The 19,864-nt window shown below is 37.1% G+C and overlaps 2 protein-coding genes across 3 annotated transcripts; one reads left to right on the top strand and one right to left on the bottom strand.

Moving 5' to 3' along the window:
* The first annotated feature begins 4,741 nt into the window (after positions 1-4,741).
* LOC143875842 (uncharacterized) lies at positions 4,742-6,275 on the top strand. Its single transcript, XM_077377431.1, has 2 exons — positions 4,742-4,958; positions 5,078-6,275. The coding sequence occupies exon 2, from the start codon at positions 5,093-5,095 to the stop codon at positions 6,002-6,004; it is 912 nt and encodes a 303-aa protein (XP_077233546.1). The 5' UTR covers positions 4,742-4,958; positions 5,078-5,092; the 3' UTR covers positions 6,005-6,275.
* Positions 6,276-13,021: 6,746 nt separating this feature from the next.
* On the bottom strand, positions 13,022-19,422 carry LOC143875452 (L-ascorbate oxidase homolog). Of its 2 annotated transcripts, none has more exons than XM_077376995.1 (9): positions 19,039-19,422; positions 18,239-18,423; positions 17,995-18,104; positions 16,237-16,507; positions 16,006-16,105; positions 15,474-15,819; positions 14,358-14,723; positions 13,510-13,588; positions 13,022-13,395 (listed from the first exon to the last, which is right to left on the bottom strand). In XM_077376995.1, the coding sequence occupies exons 2-9, from the start codon at positions 18,380-18,382 to the stop codon at positions 13,192-13,194; spliced, it is 1,620 nt and encodes a 539-aa protein (XP_077233110.1). In that variant the 5' UTR covers positions 18,383-18,423; positions 19,039-19,422; the 3' UTR covers positions 13,022-13,191. The 2 variants fall into 2 exon arrangements, with proteins under 2 accessions (XP_077233110.1, XP_077233111.1); XM_077376996.1 differs by lacking the exon at positions 19,039-19,422 and adding an exon at positions 18,883-19,009.
* Positions 19,423-19,864: the final 442 nt, after the last annotated feature.

The raw sequence follows: 19,864 nt of genomic DNA, 5'->3' as shown, positions 1-19,864 counted from the left end.
AATGGTGGGACCTACATGTTATTCCTTCGGACTGACCAACGACCCTCTTCCAATTTGGTTTGAAAAAATCCAATGTGAAAATGGTGTCAGCTGATTTGTCTTCTGTGAACTTCTCTTTTGCATTGCCACTACTAAGTAATGGCAACCTTTTTCTTCCTCACTAAGATTTTGTTTTAGTAGACTAGAAGAATTTCGTGATGCGATATGGCACACGATTTTTTTATACTGTCACACCCTCTCTTCAATTTAAACTTCTCTGATTGGTCCTCGGAACTTGTTTGGAACTATAGCGGCCAATGTGAGAAGTTTGAAATGAAGAGAGGTTGAAAAATCGATCCATGCTACTACTTCACCGTCCAAATTAAAATCTTAGGCCTTTTAGACTGCAATTTACACACAAATTGAAATTGGGTTGTAGACCCCAAGTTTCCATCAGGGTCTTTTTTAGATGTAGATGAAGTCAGAATATGGATGTAAAATTGGCTGTTTTAAGTTCGAGTTTACTTGTAAATTGCAATCTAAATAGACCCAAATTGCAAATTTGGTTGAACATCCAAATGTAAGAATTGCGACGAAGCGATTCTTCTTTATCGGGAACGAACGAACGAGATCAAAGATCATCGACCTAGTGAAATTCTCGCGAACGACTGAGATGTTCAATAGAATCCCTTTCACAAAATACAAACATGCATGATGACCCAAGTTATCAGATTGCAAGTTGAGATCTTATTCAAGTAATTTTACAATAGATTCTTAAAATGCCTCCTACCAACTAGACCAAGTATGTGTGCCACATATTCCTAAAATATCCCTTTTTTTGGCTGAGTGCTCCTGATTGTCAAAATACTGCAAAATCTTCAGTTGCTCTTTGTATTTGCATTTCACTTTTGCCTTTTAGTAGGTGTTTTTAGTGAGAATAGCTTCTTGTTATTCCTCTTTCATTGGTGTCAAAAGCATGTCTGTTGTTTTATGGAAGTATAATATCATTGGTTGAGGTGAAGTAGGAGGAGGATTACTAGAACAACATATGATGGGCATGATGACTTACTAGTTTTTAAATGAATTCGATTCAGATACCCCTATGTTGATCACAAGATATGGGATCTTCACATGGAAACTGAAGCCCTTGCAGAAGGAGAATTGTTAAACATTGCAAAACAGTTGAAAAGATTAGTTTAATCCTCCTTGGTAGAGATTAGATTCTATGTAGAAATGAGGCATATTATAAACAAAGGTGAAAGGTCCCCTTGGAACCCAAATTCTTAGTCTTGGTCAGTGTACACACTTGGATGAAGCCACATTGTGGTAAGGGGTCCTACAACATGTCATAGAGAAAAATTCCCCCTCATCATCGCTCGATCTTCGCACGTTGTGCTGTCCAATAGGCATTCGTCCACATGCCGCACTGCGGCTAAGGACATGATCTATGGTAGATCATCAGCATGAGATCTTGTCCAGTCCTGCTTTTGTCAGATGAACCTCTTCATTTCATTGAAGTTCACATTAGAGGTGTGGGCCCTAAGATAGAGATAACATTAGAGGAACCCTTCATTTTCTTCTCCTTTTTCTCATATCTCTTTAGAGAGCATCATGGCTTTAAATCAAGGCCACAAGAAAAAACACAAAAATGTCTCCAATAGCTTACAAAAAGCCCTTATGATCCCAATAGAAAATCACTCCAACAGAGTTACATTCTCTTCTAGTTTTGACCAAATTTGGACCCATAAGATTTCTCTGTTGTGTGTAGGTCGTCCAAGGGATAAAAATTCTACAAGAGTGTGTTAAAAGTGAAACCCACTTGCAAAATCCTGGGCCCATTTCCAATTTGAATGAATACAACTTAGATCTTTGTAAAAAGAGAGAAATTATAAACTAGGGCACCTTCTTTATTCCACAGGACCACATAAGACACTTCAATTTGGTTTGAAAAAAGAAGAATGGGGTCCTATAATCATAAACAAAGGTGAATTATCAAAACGTACATAAGGATGGGGGGAAACCCTAGAAAAGCTGTAGTGTCGCAAAAGAGGGGGACAAGGTAGGGGCCCACATGGGAATGTGGGAATCACATCCATGCATGGGGCCAGTCAATCATGTCATGTCATAGGGGTGTAATCGGTGGTCTTACATTATGAGCTTAATATGCACATGCATGGATGGATGTGCATGTCATGATAATGTGATTAACGGCCGAGTTGTTGTTTTTGAGAGAGAGAATCGGCGGGAAAGGAATCTGAGTCTGAGTAGAACAGAGAAACAGGTGACAGTGACTGACCAAGCTGCCCGGGAATCGAGGTCAGTCTCTCATCTTTGACGGCCACTTTATTCTTCCCGTTCTGCCCGCCTCCCTGCCCCCTCTATTTTCTCTATACTCTCATCTATCTATATATAAGAAGACCGAGTCAGTGACTCAGTTCTCTGACCCGTCCTTATCTACTGCCCGCATGCTGCCCGGCCAACTTACACAGAGTCGGCAATATCTCCAGCCGGTCTTATTCCTATACGTCTCGCGTTCCGGACGGCACGCGCGGTCAGGTCTCTTACGACAACCAGATAGGACCCACTTATTACCAACCCACGTGGCATCCCATGAAAAAACACATATTTTCCCTTCTTAAATACGTGTTCTTCTTTTCTCTTGTCCTACCGGTCTTTGTAGTTTATAAGGGCACCCCCATGTACTGTTTTTGTGCTTCCTATAGAATTGATAGTGACTGGTCATCTCGTGTTTTATGCTTTGGTAGGATGTTTTCGAGGTAAAGGCAAAGTGAGGGGGTGTCTGCATAAAGAACATGCGGGTGTATACTGTATAGTTCCTTTCCTTTAAGCCCCTGTTTGGATTATAAGAAAAACATTTCTGAAAGACAAATTTAGAGGGTAATGATATGATTATGGTTAATTTAGAGGGATATTATCATAAATGATCATTTGATTAGAATTTGGGATTATAGACTTTGACTTATCTCTTTCGTTGCACAAAGGATCTTGTAAACTGATTACAAATACTTTATAATCAGTTTTATAGAAGAACCTGCACACCCATAATCCCAAATTTATACTTCCTCTAAACATAGAACTATTTAGAGGGATATTACATCATATTTGTAAAATAGTAACAAAATTCCTGCAGTCCCAACAGGGCCTTACTCTCCATTATTTTTCTCTCTTAATCTTCTCCCTCTGTTAAGAAGCTATTTCTTTTGTATATTTAAATTTCAAATTAGTCTCACTGGCTTTTTGTATTATGGGTCACATTTGATGCTTGAGGGGGTCCCTCTACCTTATTTGTAATACAAAAGTGATGGATAATCATATCTATGGTAGGGTAGTATTGGTTCATTTGATATGGAAAGAACAAAAATAAATAAAAAATCATTTAGTTTAATCTTTTACCTTCTTCCATTATCCTTTTTTTTTTCTAATGGGCACTAATTCATGATGCTGGTAAGTGGTAATGGAGACCTACTTCGTATTTTTTTTAATACTTTCTCTCTCTAATTATTTATATTTATAAATATGTTGTAAAGAAAAAAGAGATTGAATCATTCCCCCAAAAAATAAAGAAATGATTGAACTTTTTACTGATCTAATAGAACTTTCCCTGAGTACACCTTCTAATATCTGGTGAGAGACAAACCTTCTCTTTTTATAAGTAATTAAAAAGAAAGAAAGAGAGAAAAAAAGAGATAGAGAAAACTTAAAAAGGAGAAATTTCACCATCCAACAAATTAAAAGTTGGTAATTGCACCTATTCCCAAAATTAAGATTTAGTGTAATTATCATACTAAAAGAATCATGGGGAGTTCTTAAAAAAGTGGAAATTTGAGTGAGTGTGTTTCAAAACTACTTATGGCCTTTGTCTTGTTATATTATTACTCTCTCAAATCAATCACCTTAGTCTCACTTCTTGGAATAAGATTAAGGTCAAGTGAACAAAGACTTTAAAATTAATGTTCTAAGACCAGCTGTTGCACATATGTGAGACATGTTGCCCCACTCCCATTCTCTCTCTCTCTCTGGTTTACTACGAACTAATCTTACTAGTCTTTAGCTAGGCAAACCATTGTTAATGCAAATGAAAGTAGAGCTACATGGATCCTCAATTGAGGACCATTGACACCAACAATTAGGGCTCAAAATGCACGTCTACACGTGTGCATGCAACCATGAATGTCACCTTGAAATCATACACAATTATGAGAATGGACGGTCATGATGAATTGCAAGACAAACATGTACATGTGATCATCAAGCTAGAAACATTATGATATCTATGTAGAGCACACGAGAGGAGTAATCATCTTCCTTATGTGGGGATGACTAAATTCAAGCCATAAGTTTCGGAAGTGCCTTTCTACATGGGACATCCACTTTACACGTATTTCCATGGATAAGCCTTCTCCTTGAAGTCGTAATCATTGTCTTTGAATGAGAATCTTCAAGAAGAAAACTACTCTTCTTCTATCACCACCAAACCCTAACAAATGATTTTAATACCTAATTATTATATATTCCATTACATTTATTTTTAACTCCCTCCACTTTCAAGAAAAATAATAAAATACTAAGTAAATAACCTATATTTGTAACACCACTTCGATCCTCACCACATTAAAATAAATAAATCTCCAAAAAGCACCATGACATAGTTTCAAATTGCACAAAATAGCCCTAATTTCTCTTCTCACCATGTTTGATTGATTTTTTTATAAGAAACAAAGTGTTATAAGAAGAGTAGGTCAGGAAAACAAAAGGTACACTCTATTATTTCCCTCCAAAACCACTTTTCACATTCAAAAACCGCTTTCATGGGTAGGAAAGCGGTTTCTTTCTTCATCCATCTATATTAAAGCTCCCTACCTCCACTCCTCTATCCTTTTTCACATACAAAAACCTATACTCCCATCACTTCACAACAACAAAAAAGAAAGAAAAACCACCCAACTGAAATCACAAAGGCAAGTCCTGTTTCCACATCTCATACCCTCATATACACTACAAAACCTACTTTGATTTGCTTTTTATATAACCACTCAAAACTTACTATCTTTCCTTTTCTTGTTTTGGGTTGTTGTAGATAGAAGAAGAAAAGATGATTCAAGAGCTCTTAGGAGGTGGAGGAGGAGGTAGTGGTGGAGGTGAAGAGATGAAAATCTCCCTTAATGGGGGAGTAATTGAAGGGTCTTCTTCTTCAACTTCATCCTCACAAGATAACCAAAATCTAAGGTGTCCAAGATGTGATTCAGCCAATACCAAGTTTTGCTACTACAACAACTACAACCTCACCCAGCCACGCCATTTTTGCAAGACCTGCCGGCGCTACTGGACTAAAGGCGGTGCACTCCGCAACGTCCCAATCGGAGGCGGTTGCCGCAAGAACAAGACCACCACCATCTCTACCACCAATGGAAAATCCAACGCCGGAAAATCCAAGCCGGCAACATCCGACACCGGAAAATCGAATTCGGCAAACGGGTTCGACCATGAGCTCCCATCCAATCCCATCCTATGGGCCTCTCAGCAGAATTCCCAGTTGTTGGCCTTACTCAGAGCCACCCAAAACCCTAACCCTAACCCTAATTCTGTTATGATCAAGGACGAGGGGGTTATGATTGGGTCACATATGGGTTCGGAGTCAGCAATAGTGACAGGTGCATTAAATGGCCGAACTCTCAGCTTGGATCCTTTATCTCTAGCTCCAATTAATGCCCTATCCAATTCCTTCTGGAGGAACAGTCAACAGCAGCCCCAAAACCAGTTACACCAACACCCACAACAAAATAACATCTTGTTGGGACAAGTCCCAAATAGTGGAATTCAAGACCTTTACCAAAGGTTCAAATCATCTGCCAACTATTACACTGACCATTCTCAGGCAGCTTTCAGCAATGCAGCTACTCCATCCATTCTAGAACCAGCTCCCATCACTGGAGGAGAATTGGGTTACTGGAACAATCCATTTTCTTGGTCTGATCTATCCACAACCAATGGTGCATTTCCTTAAAAAACTTTTTTACTTTGAACCCATAGTTAATGTGTTGCTGTTTCTGTTGTCCGTGTTACAAAATATGAATTTGGTTGTAGTGTTTTTTTTTTTTTTTTTTTTCTTTTGTGTGCTTTTATGTACGTTTAGCTTGTCAGACTGTATGAAGGACTAAGAGCAAAGAAATGAAAGGGATGGGGAAATAGGAGGTATTTTTGAGTGTTTATTGACTTATAAAAGAAAAATCTTTGTTACATCTTCCACTCATGCTTCATAAAATATCATTGGACTTCTTTGGTGACTTGATGAATGACATCCCAAAACAATTCAATGCAATTTGGTATGAATGAAACACTTCTCTTCTTTCCTTGTCTTTATTTCCTTTTTATTTTTTAATTTCAAGATAAGATTTGAAACTGTGATAAAAGAAAAGAACAAAAAATTTAGATAACTAGAAGATCAGTCTTCCTTTCTCACTTATGCTTTAAGGGTTTCTTTTGAAGAGAGAAAATTAAAGAGGTGATTGTGGGGGTGGTACATTGAGATTCCTTCACTGTTATGTTACGAGAAAACGGTGAGTAGAGGATTAAAGCAGGGTTTGTATCGGTTTGCCGGAAACAGAAATTTGATTCGATTGTTGCAGTTGAAGGGGTTCGGGTGCAGCCTTATGTAGAGGGTTGTGTGTGGTCGTGCGTGATTCCCTTGAAACTTGCAGTTATATTCTCTTTTTGTACTGAAACATATATATGCCTGTTATCAAGAAATACGCATGTCATAAGCTCGGATACCAACGAGGTAATCTATATATGTAGAGAGAGAGAGAGATGTAATCTTATTATTGCTAAGCATTAATAACCCAAAATGTGTGTGTGTGTGTGTGTGTGTGTGTGTGTGTGTGAGAGAGAGAGAGAGAGAGAGAGAGAGAGAGAGATGTAATTTTATTCTCCTTTTTTTTTGAAATGTTGTAATTTTATTCTTGTTAAGCATTAATAACCCAAGATGTATGGATGGATAGATATATGCAGATAGAGTCACTCATTTTGAAATATCATCTATCATGAAGTAATTATAGGTAGATTTGAGCCTTTGAGAATCTGAGGAAAGAGGAAACTCTGTCTTGGCTCTCTATCTCATTTGTATTTAATGACTTGCAAGTGTTTTATTAAGCAGCCTGAGTATGTGACTGGGAAAATGAGGTGTAAACTTAAATGTCATGTTAAATGTTGAACTCATGTGGTATCTCCCATCAAATGTATGACAACCTTGTTAAGTTTTTGTTGATTTTATGCATACAAAAAGTACTTGTTGATGTAAAACTACCATGTGTAGAATAAATACCTTATTCTTAACTTCTAGTTTCGTCATTTGTGTGTCTTCAAACAAGTCCTTATTCTTTAACCCCGGCGAGTTGATTTAGTCGCTGCTGGTTTGATATCCATTTTGTGTTATTGCTGGCAATTGGTATCAGAGCTTCCGCATCTCATGCACCACTTGTTATGTGAGGGTAATTCTCTAATTGATTTCATCTAAAGCCATTATAATATTATTGGGATCCACTTCAATGAATACCAATTAGATTCCAAATCCTTATGACATCCCTTAATCAGATGGGAATGACATGAATTGTGGAACCTATAGCATCCTTTAATCTAATGATATATGCACTATAGAGGAAGGTTTTGATACGATATTCAGTTTGCTGGGATTTTCAATTGAACCCTTAGGGGGACTTAGTCCTGCAGGATTCGAAATCCTCGGTGGGCTACGCAGACCAGTGAAATGTGACTTTGAGTCTTTGAGGAATGCCTGAGACTCTTCGGCAGAGACTTTAGAATGACCAAGTCATTAATCGGGGACTTTAAAGTCCAAAAACATTAATATTTTATTTTTTTCACCATTATCCGGAGAAGTTTGTGGGACCCACTTGTGGGTCCAAATAAACAAATGTTGTGGGCCTACCTATAGTGGGGGCAAAGTAATGAATCATTTAGATCATGCATATAGCTAGGCCCCACTGTACTTGCTTATTTTGGTTATTTTATGATATAAGGAAATTTTGGTTATTTTCAAAGATAATGGCATTTTGGGTATTTTTCATGATACAGGGCATTTCGTTTATTTTTAATGAGATAAGATCATTAGGTTATTTTTCATGACATAGAAGTATTCTAGGATTTTTTTTCCATTTTTTCTAATTTTATCTTTTTGTCATTTTCGTTGAGATAAGAGTATTTTGATCATTTTCTACGAGATAAGTGCATTTTGATAATTTTCCATGACAAAAGGGGTATTTTAGATTTTTTATTTTTTATTTTTTATGATTTTTTATTTTTTTTCTCATTTTCCACAGTATAGGGGTATTTTGATTATTTATCATTAGATAAGGGAATTTTGGTCATTTTCCATGACATATGGCTATTTTAGTATTTTTTTTTTCTATTTTTCATTTTACATGAGATAAGGATATTTTGGTCAATTTATAATAAGCTATTTTAGGATTTTTCATTTTTCTACTTTTTTATATTTTTTATGAGATAAGGGTACTCTAGTTATTTTGATGAGAGAGAGAGAGAGAGAGAGCCTGATTAGTACTTTGAAATTCTACGCATTTGAGAAGGATACTCGAGTTGGCATTCTAACAAGATAATATGATTTTTTTTTCTTTTTGGAGATGTGGGTGGGGGGTGACTCTCTGTGCTAAATCTCGGACCTCCTAAAAGTCTCCTAGACTTTCCAAAGTCCAACATAACCACGGGTGCGATGTCATCAAAACCCCTTGTTTGGTTGCCAATATAGCTTTGAAATCCTTGAAGACTTCGCTTACATGTTGGTCATCATAGATCCTCGTTATTATCCTGTCATAAATTTTTCAAAACCACTAGCCATTAGATTAGTGCTTCAATCTGATGAGGAAGTTCTGCTAGTTATTCCCTCTCACCCAATTCTTCCACTATAGCCTTGCGAACCCTCTTTCTTGGTGGAAACTATGTTTGGCGTAGAAAACTTCTCTCTGCTATCAATCTTACGCAAATTAGATCGCATAAAATATTGATTATGGATGAATCCGACTACAAACATTCAAAATAGTCTATGATTGATCGAGGGTTTCAAGAAACTAAAGAAAATGAAAAGAGAAACCCAAAATTCATAGGTTAGTGCTCTAGATTTTTTTTTTTTTGAAATGTTAAATAGATATTATAAAAAAGAAAGAAAGGGAGCCCGAGATGGACCACCCCAAGAATACAAGAAGCGGAAAAATAAAAGAAAAAGAAAGAAAAAATACAAAACAAACTCAAGGCTGGAGGAACTCAAACCATTCCAGCACCCCGCCACTCACACCCCGCTTAGCCAACAAATATGCGTCCCCATTTGCTGATCTCCTTACATGCTCAATCACAATAGACGAACCCAAAATTAGCTCATCAATTTCATCAAACATATCTGAAAATCTCCATGGAGGAGGCACCCCACCCTTAAGCCATCGAATCACATTTAGAGAATCACCCTCTAAAATCGTATGATCCAAAATCTCTCTACTTAATCTTTTAATACAAAAAAAAAACCAGCCTTAACTTCTGCCTCCGAGGCATCACAAACCCCAATGGACCCGGAGAACGCCCACTGAACTTCGCCACTCTCATTACGTCATAAGCCGCCCACCCCGGCCAAGCCCTTGGTTGCCAAAGCACGCATCATCAAAGTTCATTTTTACCATCCTATAGGGAGGAGGCACCCACCTCTGCAAGACCTGAGGCCTCCTCATACTACTAGAGCACACATCCCTAAAAAGCCTCAAAAAGTTCAAAAGCCGAAACAAAGCGAAACGATGGATGACATCTCGCCCAAGAAATAACTAATGCAATAACTCTCATATAAAGCCAATGTATCTCATGATCATTTTAAGAAAAAAAGGATTGACTTTGTGAAGAGAGATCTTGAAAATGTCGTTCTTTCTTAACTTAAACATTAAGTTTAGGGTCTATGCGGGTGACATGATCAAATTTTGGAGTGATGTGTGGTGTGCGGAGGATTCTCTTAAGGATTTGTTCTTGAATCTTTATAGGGTTGCTTCTAATAAAGAGGCTTTTGTTTTGTAGTGCTTTGATCGTAGTAGGGGAGTCATAGTTTGGAGCCCGGCTTTCAGGAGGAACTTCTTTGATTGGGAGTTAGAATCGGCATCCCGCCTTCATCTTCTTCTCGAGGGGTGCTATATCAAGAGTAATGGTGTGGATAAATAATATGGATTGTGGAACCTTCTGGTATCTTCTCTGTCAAATCATTCTATGTAAGCCTAATGCCTTGTACTGTAGCTTCAGATTTTGCTAAGGTTTGGAAATTTCATTTCCTGCCTCGGGTTTGTATTTTTGGATGGGCAGTTTGTCGTGAACGAATTTAAACAATTAACTTATTGAGAAAGCGTGGCATGTTGCTTATTGACTATTGCCCCAGGGGCGATGCCATAAATTTTGCAGAAGGGGGGCAAAAATTATAATAATTTTTTTCTCCAAACAAATGAAAGCAATATTATAGTAAAGGGGGGCATATTTTAGAAGGAAGGGATATAAAAATGGTAGAATCAAAATTTTAAACTTATTTTCTATCTTAGGGATGATTGGAAAGGGGGGCATATTTTTAAAAAGGGGGTAAGTATAAAAAAATATTAAAAAATAAAGGTATATTTTTTTCCCAAAAAATTAAGGGGGGCAATTGTCCTCCTTCCCTTTCAAGTGCCATCACCCCTGATTGCCCCCTATGCTTAGAGGATGGGGAATCTGTGGATCATCTCTTTATGCATTGCTCATTCACCTGGCTTATATGGAGCTTAATATTCATGAGGTTTTGGTATTAATTGGATTTTTCCTTTATCTATTCCGATGTTGCTACGCCAATGGAGTTTTGTGCCTTGGAGAAAGAAAGGAAAAGTCTTGTGAAATATGTGTTTGCATGCCACTTGGTGGGTTGTTTGGAAAGAGAGGAGTTCGAGAGTCTTTGAGGGGACGTCCAAATCTCCGCAGTGCTCTAGAAATTCTTTATAAATAAAATATCAAAAAGTTCTCTAAAATATATTACAGGTTTTTAAACTAGCTAGTTGCAAAAAAAGACAAAGAATACTGAGTTTCCCCTAACACTGAAAATATAAAAACTCCTATCATATAATATCATATCATTAATTTGAGGAGTCGGAGATGTTAGATGACTACACAATCTAAATGGTTCGATCCAACTTCTTAATTAGCCCCTAATCAATATAAAAATTATACCGATCCGATCGTCGGATAAAAATTATGGCCAAAATAATTTCGTGAGTTTAAATACTTCTATGTCACAAAAGGGAATGATATATCCGCCCCTTTTGATTACTAGGGACACCCAGCGCAAGTGTACGTGGCATGGCAATCAGGCCCACTAAATTCTTCTTACATCAAGTACATTAGCCCCACTTTAGTCATTGATACACTGGCTCTGGGTGTTCCTGGTAATAAAAAAGGGCGGATATATCACTTCCGGTCACAAAAATGTCCCTAGAGCCTCTTTGGCTAGGGAGATTGTTTCCGAATGTCATCACACTACTTCTCAAGGCTCACACTATATCACAAGGCAAACCATGGGCCAAAATTGCACCCCCCCATTAGACGAATTTTGCCGCTTCTATGGACTTTTCCAATTGAATTTATACTGTTTTTCTTTAACCATCCATTTGATCTAGGTCCTCGAAAAACTGTGTATCTTATAATGGTCACTTACAAAATTTTGTATTATTTTTTTTTGGATTTGAATATTCATCATGGATTTGGAGAATCTTGCTTTGAGAAATGAATTTCAAAAGAAATACAAGAAGTCTGCCTAAAATATAAAGAAGATTAATTAATTGGGTTAAATCGCTATAAAGACTAGTTTATACGGGCAATCTAATTGGATTATGGGTGCAATTTGCGTGTAGCTTACAATCTAGTAGCCAGGGTAGTCTAAGTTCCACCCCTAAGTTCTATAGACATTAGCCATTCACTTTTTTTAAAGCTCCGGTTAGAAAATAAAAGAAAGCATAGCTGATGTCAACCGCCATAAAATATTTCAATTTTTTTATGGCTAAATAGCCTAGGACCTTAAATCAGCTCTCTAATTGCATCAGAAATCCGATTAAATTGCTGTCCTACACAAAAATTGCACTCAGTTCAATTACTTTTGACACTCTGAATCATAAGAATGGTTGATTACCCTAATATAGCACCATGGTCATCTAGATCTGATGAGCCTTGTAATGGATGAACAAGACCAAAAATTAAATAGATGGGTAAATTCTGATAGTCCCCACACTGAACATACAGAAAGTTGATCGAGCGATCAATGGTTAGAATTTGTGTTTTGGGACCATGGATCATCCATGTTGGCGCCCACCAATGGACAGTCTGAATCACATCACACCAAATCTACAGTGGTATCAATCAATTAAGTTATGAATCAATAAATTCCTTGGTTAATCACATGGCGCCAAATGTTCAGCGGCGCATCAACGGCGCAACATTCATCATTCAACATGTCAATGTGAAGGGGGACTTGAGAACCAAACCCCCATCCCTGTTAACAAAACAGTCTTAAAAAAGTGATAAACATGAGATCTCAACATCACTAACCTAATTTTACCTCTCAAATAACCAGATTTTACTATCACATTAATTAAAAAAATCTTATTATAATCTTTAAGTAGAATAGAAAACTATGTGTTGATATATTCTTTAACTAGCTGACATCATTTCAAAGCAGTCATGCACTGCTTTATACTTATAACATGAACAAAGTCAATTCCTGTCCGAGGAGAGCAAATGGATATCCTTCTGTATAATCTATATATTATTCGATTAGCCATCTATTTTGTAGCTTATAATTATTTCTAATTTCTTACTAAACTACACTGAACTTTTTCCAGATCCCTCCAACGTCAACGACAAAGACAAACAACTCCCATTGATCAGTCCGGGTGGCAAATTTCTTCTTCTTCTTCTGTTTCTTACTTCATTATTTTGATGGGGAAAGGCATGGTTAAAAAAAGTGTAAATGCTTTCATTCAAAAGCTTGGACATGCACAAGTAGTACATAAATCACATAAGAACTAGATACACTTGCAGGGCATTCCTTCTTTTTTTTTTCCTTCTTATTGGCATACCCTCATGAAATAAAAATAGTAAAAATTACATAAAGATCCAATCTTACTATGTGTGAAGACCCTTGGCTTTGCCACAAAGGAGCGCATTTGGAGGAATGTCGTACTCGTTGGTGAGGTCATGTTTTGCATTCCAGACTCTAAGGTAGAGTTGCTGTCCGAGGTACTGCCGAGCCCACATTGCAGACCTAATGTTCCACATGCCTTGGTTGTCCAATGAAATCAAAATCGCAGTCCAAGAATTGGGGTACACCTGCAATAAATAAATATACTAAGCCAATACTACTACACATAATTTTAAATATGGAAGCACACCAGTATCTGTAAATATCTACACAAGGGAAAAAGAGGGAATACATTAGGTTACCTGAGTAGTGTGCCTGGTGACTGCATCAATTAGATTGTACTGTTTCCTGTTGGCTGGTGTCCACTGCCCCTTACCAAGCCTGTATTCGTCCAAGGAAATGATCAAATTGTTTAGAATTTATAGTTGACCAGAAATAAGAATTTGGAACATTACTGAACTTCTGGAGTGGGTAAACTATCATTTGCTTGAACAATCAGGTTAGTAAGGCAACTAGATAAAATAAAAGGCACCAATTTGTATGTATCAATGTTCGAAAACTGGTTTGATGAGTCACAGATACAACCTAGCTGACTAGGCCTTGACCCAACTAAATCAATGAATAACTTAAAAACTATGCCAAGCCAATGAAAAACTTGTTTAACACAGCCAAATCAACTAGACAAGGCCATTGGGTAAATCCATTTCCGAGTCCAGTTGTTTGAACATTGGAAATTTTGTAAAGCCAACCTCAAGTTCAAAATCCTTAAGCATCTGACAGCAAACAGCTTTAAGAAAAAAATAATAATTGAAAGATCCTAAAAAATGAGTTGGGAGTCAAGTGATCCTATTAGACTGCATTGTTACACATGCATGTATTTCAGAATAGAGGATAATAAAGTGTTAGCTACGCGTATATAGTCTATTATAGCACTTCATCACTAATTTTATCTTTAATTTCATCATATAATCCGAGTCCAAGCAATGTTAAGTTCATAAATAAGGAATTGGAAGATTCGTCCATGTACATTTCTATTCTCAACGCATCAGAGTACAACTGTATATTACTCTACTGAACAGATTTTCTGAAGTAACTATATCCAGTGATTGAAAAACAATGGCTGAAATAAATGAAGAACTATTAAGCTTACCCAACAACCCAGAAGTCATAACCATCAAGATGCCAAGATTGGATGGTTTTCTCATTGTTTTGGAAGACAATTTCATCAAAGTCATGGAGGTTTGCAGGCAAGACGGAGGTGCCAATGGATGCTGGACCATCAGTGGGCAGAGCCTGGATGGTGTTAAAATTGAAAACGCCTGTGATGTTGAAATAATCTGCAAGCTTCAAAGGTGTATCAGGCGCAATGTAGGAGACGCTGTTAACAGCAAAACGTTGCTTGCCGTTTATCAGACCGGCTGAGTTGGCCAATACAATTGTCCGTTTTAGTGGTATCGTCCCGTAATGGTATGATCCTTGAGGATTGGGTCTGGCTGCGTTTGCCGTCAAATTCCATCTTCACAGTACAAAAGGAAAAGATAGATTGGCCAAATTAGATCAGATATAACTGTATGAGACATTCAAGTCTATTGATTTGGAATGCTAACGATAAATTGGTCCAAACTAGATCAGATATAACTATATGACTAATACGAGACATTCAAGTCTATTGATTATATTCTCAACCATTTGAAAAGTGTTTTTGGTCGATCGCCTAGGTAACTTATCTGGTCCATCAAACTGAAACAGAGTGGGCCCACGTTGTTTGGGTGATGCAAACCATTCATTTGATGGTCGCTGACATAGATGGGGTGTGCCCAAAAAAGGATGTCCATCGATCATCCTAACCCTTCGATTTGTGGAGGTTTAAAATGGACGGTATTAAAATCGGTCCATTTTAAACCTCCATAATCAAACGGTTAGGATGATCCTCAAGAGATGATTTTTTGGGCACACCCTATCTATGCCAGGGGCCATCAAAAGAATGGTTTGGATTACCCAAACAAAGTGGGCCCCACTCTGTTTCTGATCGATGGACCAGATAAGTTATCTGGTCCGTCCACCAGATAAATGTGTGTATTCAGACAAGTGCACTTGTCTGAGTCGTCAAACTAGAGCCATACAATGTTTATGATAAAAAAAAAAGGAAATGAAATGGGTAGTCCTTTAGAGCAGGATGCTATGGTAAATTCCAAATTTAGGTGACACCAGTGGTTTGGCATTAAAGTAGGGTAATCATTTCGTAAGTTATCCAAAAATAATATACCTGATGCTCCTGGCTTGCAGTAGAGACCATCGAGCTTGGTGAGGAGGAGGAGCAGGAAATGGTCCAGAAGCTGGTGTCCGGGAATTAGTGTAGTGTAACACAGCAGTTGCATTGAGAACACGCTTTGTGAAGCGAGTTGATGCAACAATGTAGTAGTCCTTGGGTGGTTGATCTAAGGTCACCAGGACAGCCAGAGATTGGCCCACATGAACATCAAGAGAACTATATAGGTTCTCGATAGGGTGAGATCCTTCTACTTCAACCAGTTTCATATTATGGCCCTGTATCCTGAAGTTAAATGAGGTTGACAAACCAACATTTGATATCCTAAACATGTAGGTTTTCCCTGAAAACAACATGAAAAAACTAAGATTAAATGCATGTGCATCAAACTTTAATCTGGAACATTGGGATAAACAGACGCTTTAGTATTCAAACAAAAATAGGGAATTGGGAAAGTGTAGAATCATCCATTGGAAAGAATGAGAAACAAGTTTAAGTGGAAGATGAGAGATTCATATGGAAAACCTACCTTGATCACCACTGAAAGAAGATGGTTGGGCATGACCATTTATAAGAATGGCATTGGGGAATGGAAGAGGCTTCCCTGAGTCCAAAGATTGTTTCAATGTCTGAAAATATGAGAAATCAAGATTATTTTCCTCCATCACATTAGCATCAAACATAACATTCATGCAACTATGATCTAAATATATAATTCCATAGAGAAACAATTAAATTGTGTGGTATACTAAATACTAACCTTGTGGTCGGTCTTATACCAGTCACCAATAAGTAGAGTAAAATCTCCATCGGGCGTAAGGTATGGAACTGGTATCAGTGGTCTCTGATAGACATTCAAACCTCCGAACCCTCCAGCGGCTCTATGCATCAAGGTTGATGGAAAGTAAGTAAAAGATCCAATCTGATCTTTAGTTTGGAACTTGTATGTGTAGTTTGTGTTTGGAGGGATTGGACAATTGGTCCCCAGTACTCCATCTTGCCATGAGTTCTTTCTCTGTTTAATGCCATTCCTGATTTTTCATCACAGGGCATGTGTATAAGCCTCGTATGTAATTGTAGAACCCAAAATTAGATAACATTTGAGTAAGAGGAAATGGGAAATGCATTTGAGTTAAGAACATTTACAGATCTCTGTTACATTTTGAAGACTTACCAATATAGTTTAGTAGCAATCAATGACCTTTAAGACTTACCTATTATCAAGACTTACCTATTATAACATATGTTGTTTCAATTTGTATGACTCAATAACTCCATTGGTTGCGGTCTTGGTTCATAAATATTGAATTTCTTGGTAGATCATGGCTTAGATAGTACTTGGAGATTGTCAAGGTTTTAAATTTCAGTTTCGGTTTTGGTTGGCACGGAAACGAAAACATTTCGGTTCCAGTAGAAATTTTGTAAAATCAAAGAAATGTGTGGAAACTTATGCAAATTATGAAATTTTAAGATAAATTTAGGGAAATGCTAGAATGAGCACAAATACATGCTTAGAAACCATCACATAAGCAAGAAAGCCATCTATAATGGCTTAATCACATCGAACACCTAGTGACATTCATTGTCGCACATGTCTAGAAAAGTAAAGTCAATAAAGAAGTACAATGTAATGAAGTATAAGAGAGTCCAATGACCATTCTCCCCTATAAGGACCCCAATTCTATGTAATGAGATTTATTGGTCTGATGGAGATATGGCATCTCATGCATAAGATGTGGTTACTTTGTTGTTGTGCAGTTCAATGATGTTACCTACCAAATATCATTCTCTTCATTAATGAAATAAAATGAAATGAAATGCAAATCATAACATCATTCTAGTTTCTGTCGTGCCGACCATTTCGATTGAGTTTTAGTCAAATTTCAGGAATTTGGTCAAAATTTCGGGGAAATAATGACGTAGAAGGAATTCATCTGGATTTTGTTTATGTGGGGATGGAAATGGAAACATTTCGGTCATTTCGAGGAAATTTAAAACCATTGATTTTGTTTCTATTGTCTAGGACCCCTTGGGCGATGACCTTGAAGACTGATGCATTATCACCTCTAATTTTTAGTTTGTATGACTCAATGGCTCCATAGGTCAGTGATATTGAGTGATTCGTGAATCTTGAATTTTTATGGTTGCTTCCTGCGTTGATAGTAGTTGTAGATATTTGATATTCTTATTTTCTATGTTAGACACTTGTTGCAACGTTGTTTAGCTGATGAAATTAGAGAATGAAACATGATAAACTGACAGTTCAATAAGCCATGAACATAATTGTTCTCTCCTTTTGGATTAATCCTTTATTGTTTGCATTTATGGCTGTTTAATTTCTTCTATTATATAACTGTTTCCTTAATTTAATTAATTTATAATAATTATTTACTTAGAAATTAAAATGGCGGCTTATGTCTTGACTCCAAAGCTTGAGACTAGAGTACAAGACTACAAGGTTTAATCTCTACCTGACTGTTATTTCGCCAGAAAGAGGGAGATCTAAGTAGAAACTCACCATGTCAAGAGGAAAGGCTCGTCCAGCTTATTATTGAGATTGAGGATAATGTTGTCATTGGTCACAACATCAAGTTGGGGACCAGGAAACTGTCCATTGATGAGGATAACCTTCAAAATTGAAAAAAAAGAAAAAAAAAAGCATTAGACATGTCATATACTGAAAATCTATACTAATATCAGTAAAAAAGCTTATCATCATCAACATGATTAGTCGTAAAAAATCGAAATCTTTAGAAACCAACCTGTTGAGGGACACCAAGAGGAGAACGTGTTCCATATGTAACTGTCCATGTGTAGTATCTATAAGGATCATCTGCTTCCACCAGAAAAGAACTCAAACATGCCAAACCTCCAAAAATAAAATACAACAAGCCCGCCAGTCTCATTTTATCAATGGAGATCTCTCCAAGACTCTAAGCACGAATTTCTGCACAAGATAGACCTTAGAATAAGCGAGGCAGAGTACACTAACAAGAAATTTGCCAGAAACAAACACAAAAAAAAAAAAAAAAAAAATTAAAAATCTGTCTCACTTTAATAAGAAAGATTAATAGTGAGAAACAAACAGAGGAAAAAAAAATGTAGTTGAATGGCAGCCAAAGATGAACATTAGTCCAAAAGAAATTAGATAAAAACCCAATGAAGAAGCTAAGCATGTTCCAAAGAAAAATGCAACCTATGATTAGGAAAAGGCAGCTGATTAGCGACTAAAAACAACATATTCACTGAAAAAAAAAACCTGTTAATGGCTCAAAAAATTTGAAGAGGTGAACAAAGAACAGATTTCGCTCGAACCCAAATGCAGATTAAACAAAGAAAGTAAATAGATATAAAAAAAAGGTTCAGATAGCAGAAAAGGCTAACTTCAAGTGTATATTACTAAAACCTTGTAGATCCAAAGCTATCTAAGCAAAATACATCCTGAGTTAGAAATTTCACAAACAAGGGGCAAATGCCAATGCTCTCAAAAGGCAAAAAATTGAGCCACATTTTGTATGGAACATTGATTTCTATAAAATGAACTACTGAAGAGCAAAATTACCTTGTTTTCTTGATCTAAAAACAAAGATCTCTCTGCTAAAGTCCAGTACACGACCTGTAAGAACTGGAACCTCTTTAAAAAGGGGTGTGAATTAGCATTATTTGCTGGGTCCAGCTAAGATCATTTGAGGCGTATTTCACGCGTTTTCGCGTAATAAGAAGAGATGAGAAGCGGAGAAAGGTAGATTTGACTGGAATTACGCCTGAAATCTCGCCACCTAAATTTTATAATCTCTCTTTTTAGAAGGTCGTATTTGTAAATGCATTGAAGGAACTACTTCTCTAACAAATTCTTTTTGTATCGCCGTGATTTCCATGATCGAATTGAATTCGCATTCACATGCAAAAAACAAAAAACAGAGGTACTGCCAGGGGAAGCTCTCGACCTGGTTAGGGATTTTCTTGGCTTTGAAAAGTGGGTAAAGGGCCTTTTTCTTCTTCCCGCGTTATTAAAAAGTAAGGTATGACCCTCACCATAGGATGATCCAAACGGGCCACAGCCTAAATAAGTTTTCCCCCAAAAATCATTTCCATAGGTTGATCCTAACCCTCCGATTTATAGAGAATTAGGATCAACCTACGGATGGTTGTGGCCCATAGGTTGATCTAACCCTCTGATCTACCGGGCTTAGGATCGACTCTCTGGATCAAGAGGGTTCATCCTAACCCTCTATAGGTCGGTGGGTTAGGATCAACCTATGGAAATGATTTTTGAGGCATAACCTATTTAGGCTATGGTGCGGGCTATGCTGTACTTTTTAATAAAGTGAGAAGTGCCATCATCAAAATATGGTAGTGATGATAGCATTTCCCTTATTTTAATGTCA

Source organism: Tasmannia lanceolata, unplaced genomic scaffold (assembly GCF_043159265.1).
Source record: "Tasmannia lanceolata isolate RefF3 unplaced genomic scaffold, GAP_Taslan_0.1 ptg000004l, whole genome shotgun sequence".
Classification (NCBI taxonomy): Eukaryota; Viridiplantae; Streptophyta; class Magnoliopsida; order Canellales; family Winteraceae; genus Tasmannia; species Tasmannia lanceolata.
The sequence above is the reverse complement of the archived record's forward strand: the minus strand, read 5'-3'. Positions and strand labels throughout refer to the sequence as shown.

Excerpts from the sequence above, each read along its gene's own strand:
- LOC143875842 (XM_077377431.1), top strand. The coding sequence starts at position 5,093 with ATGATTCAAGAGCTCTTAGGAGGTGGAGGAGGAGGTAGTGGTGGAGGT.
- LOC143875452 (XM_077376995.1), bottom strand. The coding sequence starts at position 18,382 with ATGAGACTGGCGGGCTTGTTGTATTTTATTTTTGGAGGTTTGGCATGT. Across the intron at positions 15,820-16,005 it reads TTCTTTCAGTGGTGATCAAG|GGAAAACCTACATGTTTAGG; the intron begins GTAGGTTTTCCA and ends TGTTGTTTTCAG. Across the intron at positions 13,589-14,357 it reads TATGACTTCTGGGTTGTTGG|GCTTGGTAAGGGGCAGTGGA; the intron begins GTAAGCTTAATA and ends GGACGAATACAG.